The sequence below is a fragment of the Mya arenaria genome, chromosome 16 (genome assembly GCF_026914265.1).
Source record: "Mya arenaria isolate MELC-2E11 chromosome 16, ASM2691426v1".
In the NCBI taxonomy this organism is placed as follows: Eukaryota; Metazoa; Mollusca; class Bivalvia; order Myida; family Myidae; genus Mya; species Mya arenaria.
The window spans coordinates 36,834,091-36,851,306 of record NC_069137.1 but is presented as its reverse complement, the minus strand read 5'-3'; the positions used below and the strand labels follow the sequence as shown (position 1 = coordinate 36,851,306).

The 17,216-nt window shown below is 34.1% G+C and overlaps 1 protein-coding gene across 4 annotated transcripts in view; it reads left to right on the top strand.

The window, feature by feature from the left end:
- Positions 1 to 241: 241 nt before the first annotated feature.
- Positions 242 to 17,216, top strand: part of LOC128222555 (calpain-5-like) — a 38,071-nt gene continuing 21,096 nt past the window's right edge. The window contains exons 1-6 of one of the 4 annotated variants that reach the window (XM_052931620.1): positions 242 to 505; positions 9,844 to 10,034; positions 10,944 to 11,075; positions 11,705 to 11,826; positions 12,739 to 12,828; positions 13,963 to 14,152. In XM_052931620.1, coding sequence (XP_052787580.1) covers positions 9,882 to 10,034; positions 10,944 to 11,075; positions 11,705 to 11,826; positions 12,739 to 12,828; positions 13,963 to 14,152 — 687 coding nt within the window. In that variant the 5' untranslated portion in view covers positions 242 to 505; positions 9,844 to 9,881. Of the gene's footprint in view, positions 506 to 1,603; positions 1,743 to 4,354; positions 4,434 to 4,496; positions 4,606 to 9,843; positions 10,035 to 10,943; positions 11,076 to 11,704; positions 11,827 to 12,738; positions 12,829 to 13,962; positions 14,153 to 17,216 lie in introns of those variants that run through there. The other 3 variants (XM_052931621.1, XM_052931622.1, XM_052931623.1) reach the window with 3 other exon arrangements.

Genomic DNA, 17,216 nt, shown 5'->3' with positions numbered 1-17,216 from the left:
ATATGATTGCAGTCATAAGTATATTTTATGCTATTTTTTATTTGTATAACATTTTTTCAAAACACTTTTTAAGGAAAAACATATAAGCTTCCAGGGTCCGCTTTTACTACTGCGTTCAAAACGGTTCATTCAGCGAACTTGACAATGCAGCCATGAATGTTCTTTTTAAACTCAAATCTTTAATTGAGCCACATTTTATTGATAAACTAATAAAAGAAATATTCTATATTTGTCGGCCATTGATGGAAAATTATAAACCACATAAGGCTCTTTATTTACTCACATAATTCTTTCATTGTATTGTAAAATCGAAATTTTAGAAGTGTGAATAGAAATTGGCTTCAAATATACTGGTTCAAAATACGTTACGTCATAGCAGTCATTATTATGCGGATATTCAAAACATTTTTTTTTGTGTCATTTAATGATTGTTTTGGACAAGAAAACGTATTGAAATCGTTCCTTAAAACTGTGTTACATACTTGATGAATAACCTTAGCATTTGGTGAGTATCATACATTTTCATTACTTTTTTCGTTTGTATGTAAAAGGGTTTATTAGCTTGGATAAAAAACTGACAGGGTGCTGTAATAATAATAATAATAATAATAATAATAATAATAATAATAATAATAATAATAATAATAATAATGATAATAATAATAATAATAATAATAATAATAATAATAATAATAATAATAATAATAATAATAATGATAATAATAATAACAGTACTAAAAGCTTTATTTACCAAAGCTTACACATTTAGACAAGCATTATTCTTAAAAATAAGTCTGTAAGAGAGGGACAAGGTGCTAAGGATGAAGAGGGCCCATTGTATCTGGCTGTGAAGAACTTTGATATTATGAATTTGACAAAAATCGTAAGAAATGTGCTTAGTTGAAGAATTTAGGTTTCAACTGCTAGATATATTAAGTTTGTATGTATTTATATGAATATAATAACTTTTCTAATAAAATAAAAGAACTCTTTAATTTCCTTCCTTCCTTCCTTCCTTCCTTCCTTCCTTCCTTCCTTCCTTCCTTCCTTCCTTCCTTCCTTCCTTCCTTCCTTCCTTCCTTCCTTCCTTCCTTCCTTCCTTCCTTCCTGCCTGCCTGCCTTCCTTCCTTCCTTCCTTCCTTCCTGCCTGCCTTCCTGCCTGCCTTCCTGCCTCCCTTCCTGCCTTCCTTCCTGCCTTCCTTCATTCATGCCTTCATGCATTCATGCCTTCATGCCTTAATGCATTCATGCATTCATGCATTCATGCATTCCTTCATGCCTTCATGCATTCCTGCCTTCATGCAATCCTTCCTGCATTCATGCATTCCTGTCTTCATGCATTCCTTCCTGCCTTCATGCATTCCTGCCTTCATGCATTCTTGCCTTCATGCATTCCTGCCTTCATGCATTCCTTCCTTCATGCCATCATGCATTCCTTCCTTCATGCCTCCCTCCCTCCCTCCCTTCCTTAAAATCCACCAAAACTCATTACCTATTCATAAAAGACGCCGATGAGTGAATTGTTAATACTGTTTTCATTTCAATACTATAGTGAATACAGCAGTATTGATCCCTGTTCTAATACTAAAGGTTAACGATCCAGGTTACAAGAGAAGTCGTGCTTTATGAAAATATTAGTTCATTCTGTGACCTAGCACTACATCGGTAATATAGGATTTATAAGTGAAGAGATTTATTATACCTGTGATTATTTACTATAGGATTTTTCAACTTCATAACAGGTATATTTTCTCTTTCAGTTTATTGCAATATATAAGTTGCTTTAGTCATACAATGCATCTTTAACGTCTATATCAGACCGTTGAAAGTATTCGTTTGTTCGTCAGCTCGTTCGTCAGCTCGTTCGCTAATTCATTCATTCATTCGTTCATTCGTTCGTTCATTCTTTCGTTCGTTCGTTCGCTCTCTCGCTCGTTCGTTCGGTTAAAAAATCATTCATTCATTCATTCATGAAAATATCGTTGAAAACATTAACTTTATGAAAGAGTCGTTTTAATTATTTTCGTACATGTACGATACTAAGTAACTTACAACATTTTATAAGATGACGTAATGTACTCGTATTTATAACACATGCAAGATAGAACGAACGAAATAATAAAACAGTTTTATCTCTAAGGTCAACTTCAATCTGGGAGTATGATTTTGTTATTGGTCACAGCTTGAATATACGATTCCGTAAATATCGATAAACATAGATAATTTGTCATTATCACAGGTAATATACGTACTCAAAGATAATCAAGTCAGTGTCAACACCGTAAGTGGATGTAACCTATGCTAATGTATTGGTATCGATTTTGAACAGATACATTTATAGGTATGTCTAGCATCACGTAAGTCTGATTGTCACTTTAGCCATGTTTTGCGGAAACATGCATAAGCCGCTAAAATACACTTAATTGCGAAATGAATATACATGTAGTATGTGAGGGTTTTAACCCCCCTCGCCCGTCCCCTCCACTCTCCTCATCCCCGCTGAGTACTGAATACTCCTTTATTAGCTAACTGGATGATGTGTATCTAATTCTAATACTAATACTGATAACAAATACTATTATAATGCTACAAAACGCTATACAACGCTAAAGAACGATATATAATGCTAAGGGATTCTAAAGCACGCTATAGAATGCTATAGAATGCCGTAGAACGCTATATAATGCTATATAATGCTATAGAATGCTTTAGAATGCTATATAATGCCATATAACGCTATATAATGCTCTAGAATGCTATATAATGCCATAGAATGCTATATAATGCTATAGAATGCTATAGAATGCTATATAATGCTATATAATGCTATAGAATGCTTTAGAATGCTATATAATGCCATAAAACGCTATATAATGCTATAGAATTCTATATAATGCCATAGAATGCTATATAATGCTATATAATGCTATATAATGCCATAGAACGCTATATAATGCTATATAATGCCATAGAACGCTATATAATGCTATATAATGCTATATAATGCCACATAACGCTATATAATGCCATAGAACGCTATATAATGCCATAGAACGCTATATAATGCTATAGAATGCTATAGAACGCCATATAATTCTATAGAATGCTTTAAAACGCTATATAATGCTTTATAATGCAATAGAATGCTAATGAACGCTATAAAATGCGATAGAATGCTATAGGACGCTTTAAAATGCAACATAATGCTAAAGAACGCTATGTATTGCTATATAATGCTATAAAAAGCTTTAAAAGGCAATAAATTGCTATAGAATGCTATAGCATGCAATGGAAGACGTGGATGACAAACCACATGCGAGTGCAAATGACATTTATTCAATGTCAAAACTATATACTAGACAGTAAACAAAAGTTTGACATCCTCGTAACGTATTATACACGACTACCATACTGGGCGACTGCTTATTAGAATTTATTACATTGAGCTACTAGACGCGTCAGTAAGATTTAAGCGGATTATCTTTTAACTTCATGTATTTCTAAAGTTCGTTTAACACTGCGATATTTTAATCCTTTAACTATACAAGGTGTTTAAGTGCATTTTATAGACCGTTGTTAATAAAGTCTCCATTTCCAATTTAAGTGCTAGGTAATTATTACACAATGAAAAAATATATAATATTTGAATAGGGACTCGCACATGTTTTGGAGCAAAAAATAGTTTTCACGGTAATACATCTAAAATTTCGTATCATTGTTTTACTCTATGATATCGAAAGTGTCAGCTGCGAAAACCAGAAGGGCAAAGTTCCTCTACATCTTACCGAACCAATCAGTTGTAACGACGTCCCCCCAGGTCCGGGGGTATACCGGGGATAGCGGGGTGGGGTGGGTATGTGTGTGTGTGTGTGTGTGTGTGTGGGGGGGTTAATCCAGGTGGCCCAGCATTGCCGAGTGAATGCGGTGGTTTTGTTTTCGTGTCGATAACAGCAGGGAATGGGCCTTACCTTGGTACCCCGGGGTGCGGGGGCATTTGGCGGGGATTTTACCAGCAGTTTGTCCCCGCTGGATGGGGATTTTGCCCGGGATTGGCTGGACCGAAAGTCAAAGTCCCCACCATTCCCCGGACATTGGGCGTGCGGGGGGGGGGGGAGGGGGCACTTGGTTAGAATTGACTAGTGCATTATTTCAAAACTTCGAATGATTTAGGTGAAATTGAGTAAAAAAAACCTTGGTTCTATAGAATGTGAAACACACAATAAGTTATATGAGATCTCTTACAGGGGTCAAGCTAGCTTTAAACCTATATTTAAACTTTTCAACTGTTAAGCGTCTGTAAATCAATATCACACTCATTTTTCAATTGATATAAAGTCATCGCTTGGAGTAAAAAGTAAACAATGGTACACCTCGAACATATTCACGTTTGTATACAGATTTCTTACTATCTATGGACTCAATTGAAACATAAGGTACACATTATTGAATATGTTTAGTGAGAAGCTTAAAAATTTGTATCTTAACATTTTGTAAATATTTAAGAAATGTAATTCATTCAGGCAAGAGTTTGTTTTATTGTGGATACTTGTTAACGTGTTTAGGAATCAGGGAGAGAAGGCTAGTGCTAGTTATATATTTCGCTTCGTAAGTTTATATTGATTGATACACATGTTTTAATAGGTTAAAACACACTCAATAAACACTTTTGTAAAACGTAACATAGAAGATTAGATGTCAACAACAGTACTAGAAAATATCAAGCTAGTTTTATGAGAATGAACTTCTGCTTTAGTGTCATATCACCTGTACAACATTCAGTGACATTTTATCTAAAATAATTAAAAAAAATATTCAGATTTATCAAAAGGGACAATCCTACATTTTATGCTAGAAAGTTAGTAGGAGTGACCCCTTTGATAAATCTGTAATATATATATTCTCGTTTACTATAATACTTATAAAACATTTGTACCAAAATGTACCTAATTCACAACAATTGTGCAACCTTTCCGACTGCGTCGCATAACCCCATTTTGTTTTGTAAAAACATGCAAAAAAGAAAACGTATTAATTTCTGTCATCTTCCTTTATTTCATTGTTTAAATAAATGAATTAATTTAAAATATTTTTTTTTCACTTATGGAATGGTATTATTATTTTTCAAATATTTGGTTCATTTATGTTGGTTTATTAGTAGCCAATAATTTCAATCAAGTGCGTGCTTTTCATCAACCATATATTGTGTTAGTACATACTAACAACTTTTAAGTTAACTCACCCCAGTCGCGTAACCATTTATTTTATGTAAGTACATACTAATAACTTTAAAGTTTAACCACCGCAGTCGCATCAACCATTTATTTGGTGTAAGTACATACTAAAAATCTTTAACGTTTTAGTGGTCTACATTATATTGTGGAAACTACCCATTTGTACTCTTTATATCTACCGCTTCACCTGATTAAATCAATAACGGCTGACTGTTGACTTACTGAATTAAATTTATTGGCTAATTTTAAGTACACCGCCTTCTCATAAGACAAAATAACATGTTGATCACTAAACATACGCATGTATGCGTTAAAATCGATCTATTTAAATAATAAGCGATCCAATATAATAAGCTTAATACGGAAGTCGCATCACTGTACCGCAAATCTAATCTTTCAAAGTTCATACATAATAAGTACGGTTTAATCTTATAAAAGCGTCGTTTATGACTTATCTCACGCTCAAAGAAAGTATTTATCATTTTTCCTGTGTCTTTAACCGAAAATATTTGCTAAGGCCAAATAAAATAATTGTGTGGTTCCGGTTATCCCACCGACCCTGTTTTTATTTTTTTAAATAAATATTTAAAAATACGTATTATTTATTATTATTATAATAGTTATTATTTCACAGTAAATATAATTAATAAAAAAGATATATAAAAATACAAATATCTTCCAAAACATAAACTTGTTTTCACTGGCCTACTTAAAGATGCACTCTTATTCCCACGTAAGATTTACCACTGTAGCAACTTTTGTTTTAATATTCCCAAAAGGATGGATAAATGTCAAAATTAATGGTTCTTATGAAATTACTGAGTTTATTTTGAAAGAAATTTGCATGAAACACGGTATTTCTACCTTATAAGACTAAAGTAGATCACAGTAAATCTTTTAGCATTCACCAATCATTTAATATTTTTGCGTTTTCAACTATTAAATGCACGTTTACAATCTTGTTATAAGAAATTAATATTTTTCATAAATGCATTATTAAGTAAGTAGTTAAAGGTTTATCGGTCAAAATTTATGTTTGTTATACATACATGTGTATGTATTGATTTTTAATAAGAGTGTCACTTTAATTGGTCTATTTTTGCGTTAACATGTAATAGTAACCACATATTTATTTTCTTTTGGTCCTGTGATTAGCCGAATCAATCGAAGAGATAGCATTGCGTAAAATCGTTGTGATTTTATTTCCTTCCTTCTTTGGGGTAAATTAAAAAAAAATCTACCTTCTTCTCAAGTTTTAAGATAACTACCTATTGTATTTTTTTTTGATAACATGCAATGGCTTGAACCAGAATATATCTTTAAAAGAACGCATCTTAATCGATACTTTGGGTTAAAAAGAAATTATCAATAAAACCTTTTCGATGATTATGTTAAATGAGTTAAATTTTAACAGGGTATTACAAATATTACAAAAAAACAAGAACATAACAATTAACATTGTTAACGAATGTCTTGCAAGACACATTATTTGTTTTATTATTATTATCATTTTTTACGTTGTTTACTTGTTATCAGTAATTAATAGTTTCCATAAATTCATTATTTAGTCGTAAGTAGTTGAATGTTTATCACTCAAAATGTTTGTTTGTTATACATGTGTATGCATTTATTTTGTTTAAGAGTGTCATTTTAAATATATGAGGAAATCCTAAAATAGTTTACCTTTAAAATATATATTTACCGCTTCACCTGATTAAAAATAAATAACGGCTTACTGCGGACTTACTGAAATAAATGTATTTGGAAATTTGAGAAATATTGCCTTCGCGTATGATAAAATATAGTGTTGACCACTAATCTGATTGAAACACCAAATGGTACTGTTACGACTGACTATTTATTACACAAATCTTGCTTAAATATGAAATACCACATTGTTAATTCATAATTGTTTCCATTTATTAATACATTTGAAACCCAAATGCTTTTCTTTGTAAATTCAGCCATAATGCAAACTGTAAATTTTCAATTTTTGATTATTTACCAGTCATGATACCATACAATAAAACATTATTTGAATAATTGTTATTTGATCAAAGAATTTTGACATGAATTGAAATTGATTTTATTGTATCTCTGAAAGAAGCAATAACGCTCATTGTGAAATTATTAAATGTAATGCAATGTGAAACGCAAATTGATGTTTAAAAAATATCAAGTGTCAGAATGATAGAATTTTACAATGCTACGGAAGCGTATATCGTATATACCAGTGTGGTCATTCCGATTTATCAACTTGTTTTAGGGCGAATAATAGAATTTTACAATGCTACGGAAGCGTATATCGTATATATCAGTGTGGTCATTCCGATTTATCAACTTGTTTAAGGGCGACTTGACGATTTTTTCACGACTTTTTTCAGACTTGTATCGAAACACACGTTAAACATGTGCTGTCGACATCACAAAATATATGTCGACATAAAACACGATCGACAAACTTCACATGATCACATCACCAGTATATACGATTTACGCTTCCATACCAAGTTGAACAATTCTACAGGATCACATCACCAGTATATACGATAACCGCTTCCATACCAAGTCGACAAATTCTACGTGTTCACATCACCAGTATATCGATATACACTTCCATACCAAGTATACACATTATAAATGATCGCATTATCAGAATATACGATATACGCTCCCATACCAAGTAAACAACTCCTACATGATCGCATCATCAGTATATATTATATACGCTCCCATGCTAAGATGACAAATTTTTAATGGCAATATTATCATAATATACGATATACGCTCCCATACCAAGTAAAAAAAAATCTTCATGATCACATCATCAGTATATACGATATACGCCTCCATACCAAGAAACAACTCCTACATGATCGCATCATAAGTATATATTATATACGCTTCCATACCAAGTAAACAAATTCTACATGATCGCATCATCAGTATATACGATATACGCTTCCATACCAAGAATACACATTCTACGTGTTCACATCATTAGTATATATTAAATACGCTTCCATACCAAGTAAACAAATTCTACGTTATCACATTATAAGTCTATACGATGTACGCTTCCATAGGAATTTGACAACATCTATCGCTGTGTTTTTGTCAAATTAAATCGGTGATACCTGTAACTATATTGCAACACAACCTCAAGGGCTGGTTTTAAAATACTTTTTATTTATTAACGACCGTTAACGAAAATTTGTTTAAAGATGCACTATTACTCCCAAATATGATTTACCGTATGTTATACAGATGTTTTAATTTACCCAAAAGGATTGATAAATGTCGAATATAATGAAGGATACTGCGTTTAATTTGAAAGAAAGGTGTAGAAAACACGGTATTTCTACCTTATGAGACGATAGAAGACCACACTAAACCTTCTTATCATTCACCAATCATTTAATATTTTTGCGTTTTCTGCTATTAAGTACACAGTTATAAACATGTTATCAGTAATTAATATTTTCCATATATGCATTATTTAGTAAGTAGTTTGAGGTTTTCACTCAATATTTATGTTTGTTATACATGTGTATGTATATAGTTTGAATAAGAGTGTCACTTTAAATGAAGTATTGGCAAATACGTTCATGATTGCCAAATGCACGTCCTATGATATAACCCATATCGAATGTCAAGCTGACCCCGGAGATTAAAGCTGCACTCTCACAGATTGACCATTTTAACAACTTTTTGTTTTATTTTTTGTCTTGGAAAGAGCACATTTTTGCGTAAATATCTTCAAACCAATGATATAAAATTGCTGAAAAAAATCAGATCGTAGAACTAGATATTTGTCATATTTGCTTTCGAAAATTAATGTTTTATGGCTTAAACCGTTACTGACGGTTTAAGAAAAATGTATAAAATTAATTTTTTGACTTATATATAAAATCTGATTGTTTGTCAACATTCTTATATAACTTGTTTCCATTAATTTTCGCAAACATTGGCTCGTTCTAAGACAAAATATATATATATAAAAAAGTTGTCAAAACGTTCAACATGTGAGAGTACAGCTTTAAGTCATAGTTCTAAAGATGAGAAAGCCAACCCCATTATCCTAATCGTGTTTAAGTGTTCCGTTTTAATTTCTGTACCATTATATGGCTCTTTTCTGTCTGTTGGTTTCATTTTTATATTAATAATTTAATATACTTCATGACAGATCTGCCGGATAACCTGCATACAAAGCATTAATATTTCACACATTTTACACAAGCAGATATATAACGATCGGTTCAGTGTTTCACCTTCCTGCGTTAAACATATTTCAAAAACCAATAGCTACTTTATTATCTTTTCAATAGCTACATACTTCATAAGAACATACATTTGAAAAGGCTTAATAATGATGAAACATCATTCATAGGCCAAAAACAATAACGCTACTTCATTCTACAGACCAGTCTTCGTTTAGAATATTGTTGTTAACGTTGTCATAATAACCGCCGCAATATGTTCTTCTTTGGTCAGAATTGGTAAGGCAAGATTATGCATATAATTATTCAATAGTTAACATAAACCGAAATGCTATTTAGTGTAACATCGAATGTTCACGTGTGTGATGCATACTTTTTCTTTTTTTCCACAGAATGACGGAATAATCAAGTCCCAAACACCCACATAACCATGCCGACCAATTACAAGAACCAGAAATACTCCTCTATCAAAAGTGACTGCCTCAAGAAAGGGGAACTCTTTGAGGATCCGGAATTTCCAGCCAACAGCAAGTCCCTGTTCTACAGTAAAATAGACCAGGATATTCAGTGGAAGAGACCAAGTGTAGGTGTTTTCTGTTTAGATTTTCCTTCTTATATAGCCCTCAGCGGTTCAGAAATGTGGGGATTCTCAAACGGAGATGTACTTGAAAAGAGTTCAACTTCTTTTATTGCCAAAACAAATTGCAAAGAATAACACCAGTGCAACTATTCGGTTCGATGGTATTGTGTGACAATAAGCTCAATACTGTTTATGCAGCAATACAATTTTTAAAACCATGGGCCACTTGTTAAAAACGTTGTAAATGTCATCCGTGTTACCCTTCAAACATTACCTTCTTGTACTGTGCAGTATTTCTTATAAGATTTGAAACAGCTGTTTCAGCTGTAACTGTTTGATTCAAATATATGGGCAGATCATGATTATTTCATCTTAAAGTGACAATCTTATTCAAATCAATACATACACATGTAAAACATACATCACCTTTGACTGAAAAACCTTTAACTACTTTCTAAATAATGAATTTATGGAAAAAAATAAATACTGATATCAAGATTGTTATTTAATAGCTGAAAGCGCAATTTTTTTTTAAATGATTGGTGAATGCTAAAAGATTTACTGTTGTCTACTATAGTCTCATAAAGAAGAAATACCGTGTTTTATGCTTATTCCTTTCAAATTAAACTCGGTATCCTTCATAAGAACCATTGTTTTCAACATTTATTCATCCTTTTTGGAACGTTAAAAAATATTCTTAATTATGGTAAATCTTATTTGGGAGTAAGAGTGCATCTTTAATATTTTCGTTAATCACATTGTTGATTTCAAAATCTAAGAAAAAATGCCCAAGCCATCACAAATCGTTATACGATTAACTTTTTTTCCCAAACGCATAACAGTAACCCTTTTGGCTAGTAATATTTTTACATACTAACAATAATAAAAGTACTTTTGATGATGTATTTACAGGAGATATGCAAAGTCCCAAAACTTATAGTAGAGGGAGCGACAAATGACGATCTGCAAGAGGGCGAGATCGGAAACACGTGGTTTGTCACCGCATGTGCAAGTCTCACCAAAGAGACTAAACTCTTCCAGAATGTGAGTTTTGTCAAATACGTATATTTAGTATAAGGGTTTCGGACGTTTCAGATATATATCAGTGAAATATATTTGATATTTCATGTTTGAAACAGTGAAATACAATTTTGATATTTCAATGTTTTTTAATACGGGTTTCTGTTTCCGGATTTGTCACCCTTGTGCTTTAATTAACTTGCAATTGTAGTTGCTCCTCTTTTGATAACCATAATAAATACAAAACACAATATTCTTAAGTTACTTCCTTTTATTAGAACAATTGTTCTTTACAATAAACAAGGTCTGCTTTAAAAGTACGAAATGGAGTAATTGAGCGGTCACCTTGGTTGAAGCTCGGTATAAACGGTAGTATTAAACAATCACAGTGACATGTACTTACATTCTTCATAAAGTCATATGTGGTTCAGAAATATTGGGGTTTCTCAAACGGCGATGCACCCGAAAGATTTCACCTTAAATTAGTGCAAGACCACATAACAAGTATTAACCTTTTTAACGCATGAATTACTTTATGTATTGAAAATTAGTATTAAGATATATGGAAAATAATTCAGATAAATGGAAAATAAGTTAGAATTCCATGCCAACTAAGAATTTGAAAACAATTGTTCTGGTTATTTTATTTCCAGGTAATACCTGATTTGAAAAGCCAAGAGTTCAACGAGAAATCAGAGAAACCATCGTACGCCGGTGTGTTTCAGTTTCGATTTTGGAGATATGGAGAGTGGGTCGATGTTGTCGTCGACGACAGGTGAGGAGATTTCGCTTTCGTTCTCGTTTGAATGGGATGTGAAATGTAAAGCAAATACATTAACAATAAGTGGCTTAAGTGACACTCGTGTTTAAAATCAATACAGACGCATGAATAATAAACATTAATTTTGAGTGATAAACCTTCAGCTACTTACTAAATAATGCATTTATGAAAAATATTAATTACTGATAACAGAGTGTAACCGTATGTTTAATAGCTAAAAAAAGCACTAATAATAAATGACTGGTGGGTCCTAAAATATTTACAGTGAACAACTATCGTCTCATAAGGTAGAAATACCGTGTTTTCTGCACCTTTCTTTCAAATTAAGCTCGGCATCCTTCACAAGAACCATTGTTTTCGATATTTATTCATTCTTATTGATAAATCAAAACAATAACATTATTGTAGTAATTGTTTTAGATCTTTTTTGGGAGTAAGAGTGCATCTTGAAGAATGTATATACTTTTTTTAAGTCGACCAATATATGCGAGTTTCAACTTCGGTTCCGGAGGTAATGGGAACGGGTCGATGTTATCGTCGACGACAGCTAGCACATGATATTTATTTGATCATGTCATAGAGATACGAGGCATGTGTTTATGTTGTCGTCGACGACAATGCAGACTCTCTCCTTTATAGGGATGGATATAGAATTAAATAATACCAGTTCAGTCACCAACATAGTTTTGATATTGACCGGGAGAATGTTGTCATCGAAGATAATCTGAGTATTGGGGGTGGAGGTATGATAAGGGCTTGAGCAGACCACATTAACATAAGTATAAGCTAGCACAGTGTCTAACATTTACGAGTATACAACATTTATAATTCCATTAACGCGATCTTAGCTGAAATAACAATCACATGTGTCCTGATCCGCTTAAATGCTTTAATTTTTCCTTTCAGACTGCCAACAAAAGACAAAGAGTTGATTTTCTGCCATTCTAAACAGACGAACGAGTTTTGGAGCGCTCTTCTCGAAAAAGCGTATGCAAAGTAAGTAAAGTAAAATACTTCAGAACTTTCAAATCAAAGCACTGAAACAGCTATATGCGACATGTAGACCACCAATATTCTGCCATTCCAAACAAACGAACGGGTTTTGAGGGCTCTTCTCGAAAAAGCGTATGCAAAGTAAGTAAAGTAAAGTATGTGCAACCACAAAATATGCTTTAACAGTCTGGTTCAAATCCAACACACTGCATACATCGAAACAGTACAGAGAAGTGCTGCAAGGTTTGTAACACTCGGAACACCTCGACCATTTTCCATCGAAAACAAACCAGATGTATACCGGTACATCAGTGAAAGTAGTTCATCAATTTTTCGATGTTAAATGGCGGAGGAGTTCCAAATGATTATGTATGCGTATTAAACGTGTAAAATAGAATACACAAGGCTGTTTGTCGACTTCCTGTACATTCATAAGCTGTATGAAACTCCTAAGCCTAAATGGCGCGATGTTGAATAATTACACTAAAATGTATCAATCACAAGAGGGCTATTATGAATAAGCATTTATAGACACGTACTATTTTGATCGCTTTACGGTATAACGATTTCTAGTAAGGATCTGATATGCCTCCTATGAATGTTTACCCTGAGGGGCCCCGTTCAAAAACCCGTATTACAGAAGCATCTTAGGTACAATTGTTAAATATAAGAGTAGCTTACATATTAATTGAAAATTACATTTTCATCAATTGACACTTCATTAAGGGAATTTATGGTCAAATGCATATTCAAACATATATGCCTCTTATCTCAATGTCTTAAAGATTACAACACCGATCAGATGTAAGGAAAATATATTATTTTAAAGTTCTAAACTTAAGTGAACATACATGTATTTAAGAATTCACTAAAGATGCTTCTGTTATACGGCCCAAGAATGGAGAGGCCTCATGATGAGATAATAATATGCATATGAAAAACTACAGAAACAAGTACAGTAGTCGAAAGTTTAAACATAAACCTCGATCATTGACATAGGGTCAATGCTAATGACAGAGTATTCAAAAAACAAATACTCACAAACCAAAAACACAAAACAACAAAGCAAAACTCCACAATTTTCACATTGCATATATTATATTTAACACTATTTAGTCATAATATCTCTGTATTAAGGTTATATGGTGACTACGAGACTCTATCCAATGGACGAACTGCCGATGCTTTGGTGGACTTTACAGGAGGCGTAGCGGAGAAACTCGTATTGGCCACTATTGGTCTCAGCGATACTCACTCACAGCTGGGCTTTTTCGAAAAGCTAAAAGACGCACTCGATAATCATGCCTTGGTCAACTGTAATATTCAGGTATGTATTAAATAACACTGTGGTTCATTATGATTTGTACATGGTTTGGTAACGTTGGTCTCAGCGATACTCACTCGCAGCTGGGCTTTTTCGAAAAGCTGAAAGACGCACTCGATAACCATGCACTGGTGAACTGTACTATTCAGGTACTTGTATGTGTTAGAATTGCGGTTCATATATTGCAATATGTTCTAGACAGTGTTGATCAACGTTTGCCTCAAATACGTCATTACCGGTTTCTAGACGGATAACTTTTGATCAATACACATTTATATTGCACCAACTTGACACAACAATCATGAATAATGTTGCTAATCGTCAAAACAGGCCAATATTATCGAGGGATCCTAACCTTAGCCGTGCCTTTTAGTTCGTTTTCCTCTCGAGTCGATGCCGATGTCCGAATGTTTGACAAAACTACAGCATGTTTCATGGAGATCCAAGTACCAATGGGTGTGGAATTTTCTCTAGCAGGTTTTTCACAATATGCCAGTGTCTAAACTGGCTTCCAAAATTTTAAATCGCCGAAAAACTCACCTTTTTACATGGGCGCCGCCATCTTGTTTGAATGCTAAGGTTAAGCTCGATTCTCCCCCCTGAATATGTTCTAGTGTTGATCAACGTTGGCCTCAGCGATACTCGCTAGCAGCTGGGCTTTTTCGAAAAGCTGAAAGACGCACTCGATAACCATGCACTGGTGAACTGTACTATTCAGGTACTTGTATGTGTTAGAATTGCGGTTCATATATTGCAATATGTTCTAGACAGTGTTGATCAACGTTGGCCTCAAATACGTCATTACCGGTTTCTAGACGGATAACTTTTGATCAATACACATTTATAGTGCACCAACTTGACACAACAATCATGAATAATGTTGCTAATCGTCAAAACAGGCCAATATTATCGAGGGATCCTAACCTTAGCCGTGCCTTTTAGTTCGTTTTCCTCTCGAGTCGATGCCGATGTCCGAATGTTTGACAAAACTACAGCATGTTTCATGGAGATCCAAGTACCAATGGGTGTGGAATTTTCTCTAGCAGGTTTTTCACAATATGCCAGTGTCTAAACTGGCTTCCAAAATTTTAAATCGCCGAAAAACTCACCTTTTTACATGGGCGCCGCCATCTTGTTTGAATGCTAAGGTTAAGCTCGATTCTCCCCCCTGAATATGTTCTAGTGTTGATCAACGTTGGCCTCAGCGATACTCGCTAGCAGCTGGGCTTTTTCGAAAAGCTGAAAGACGCACTCGATAACCATGCACTGGTGAACTGTACTATTCAGGTACTTGTATGTGTTAGAATTGCGGTTCATATATTGCAATATGTTCTAGACAGTGTTGATCAACGTTGGCCTCAAATACGTCATTACCGGTTTCTAGACGGATAACTTTTGATCAATACACATTTATAGTGCACCAACTTGACACAACAATCATGAATAATGTTGCTAATCGTCAAAACAGGCCAATATTATCGAGGGATCCTAACCTTAGCCGTGCCTTTTAGTTCGTTTTCCTCTCGAGTCGATGCCGATGTCCGAATGTTTGACAAAACTACAGCATGTTTCATGGAGATCCAAGTACCAATGGGTGTGGAATTTTCTCTAGCAGGTTTTTCACAATATGCCAGTGTCTAAACTGGCTTCCAAAATTTTAAATCGCCGAAAAACTCACCTTTTTACATGGGCGCCGCCATCTTGTTTGAATGCTAAGGTTAAGCTCGATTCTCCCCCCTGAATATGTTCTAGTGTTGATCAACGTTGGCCTCAGCGATACTCGCTAGCAGCTGGGCTTTTTCGAAAAGCTGAAAGACGCACTCGATAACCATGCACTGGTGAACTGTACTATTCAGGTACTTGTATGTGTTAGAATTGCGGGTCATATATTGCGATATGGTCTAGTGTTGGTCAAGGTTGGCCTCAGCGATACTCACTCACAGCTGGGCTTTTTAGAAAAATTGAAAGAAGCGCTCGATAATCCTGCATTGGTGAACTGTTATACCCTGGTCTGGGTTTGATTTGCGGGTCATATATTGCGATATGTTCTAATGTTGGGTAACGTTGGCCTTAGCGATACTCACTCACAGCTGGTTTTTTTTCGAAAAACTAAAAGAAGCGCTTGATAATCATGCCTTGGTAATCTGTAATACTCTTTTATGTTTTTGAATTGCGGGTCATTTATTGTGGTAAGTTCAGTGTTGGTTAACGTTGGCCTCAGCGATAATCACTCACAGCTGGGTGTTTTCGAAACACTGAAAGAAGCGCTCGATAATCCTGCATTGGTCAACTGTAATATCCTGGTATGGGTTAGATTTGCGGGTCATATATGGTGGTGTGTGCTAGTGTTGGGTAACGTTGGTATAAGTGATACTTACTCACAGCTGGGCTTTTTCGAAAATATTGAACTGCGGTACATTGATTGTCATATGGGCAAGTGTTGAAGCTGCGCTGGGTAAAGATGATTTCAAAGATACCTACATACTATTGGGCTTCTTTGAAAAGCTAAAACATGTTCTGGATAAACACATTATAACCATTTGCACTAGCTATGCTTACAAAAACGTATCAAAACCCACCGAAACTGTCGTAGACAGTACGTTAAGAGTTGTGCTTGCGTTGTGCCTATCCTTACCGTAGCCCTTGTTTCTTGCACACAGGATAGGCATTCCCGGTTAATTCAGCCGTGCTGGAAAACTCAATCTGGTATCCCCCCATGCCAGATGAGTGACGCGCTGTGACGTAATACTTTTAATTTCTTTTATTAAACACTTAATGTAACCATAGTAATGAGATTTCAATAGATGAGTTCCATTAACATTAACTTTACAAAATATTACTTAAAAACAAAACAAAATAAGCCTTAAAAGACGTGATAGCGAAGGAACTTATTGACGTATGCAGTGAATACAAATTACTGCGCGTCATGACGTCAGTAAACACCATCGCACGCGCTTTTTGGTGAAATGTACAAAACGCACTTTCTTATGTATTTTCTTCACAAAAAATGTAATTTAAGGTATGCTAGAAAAAATATCTATCATGTGTGTCCGTTCCGGATAATAAA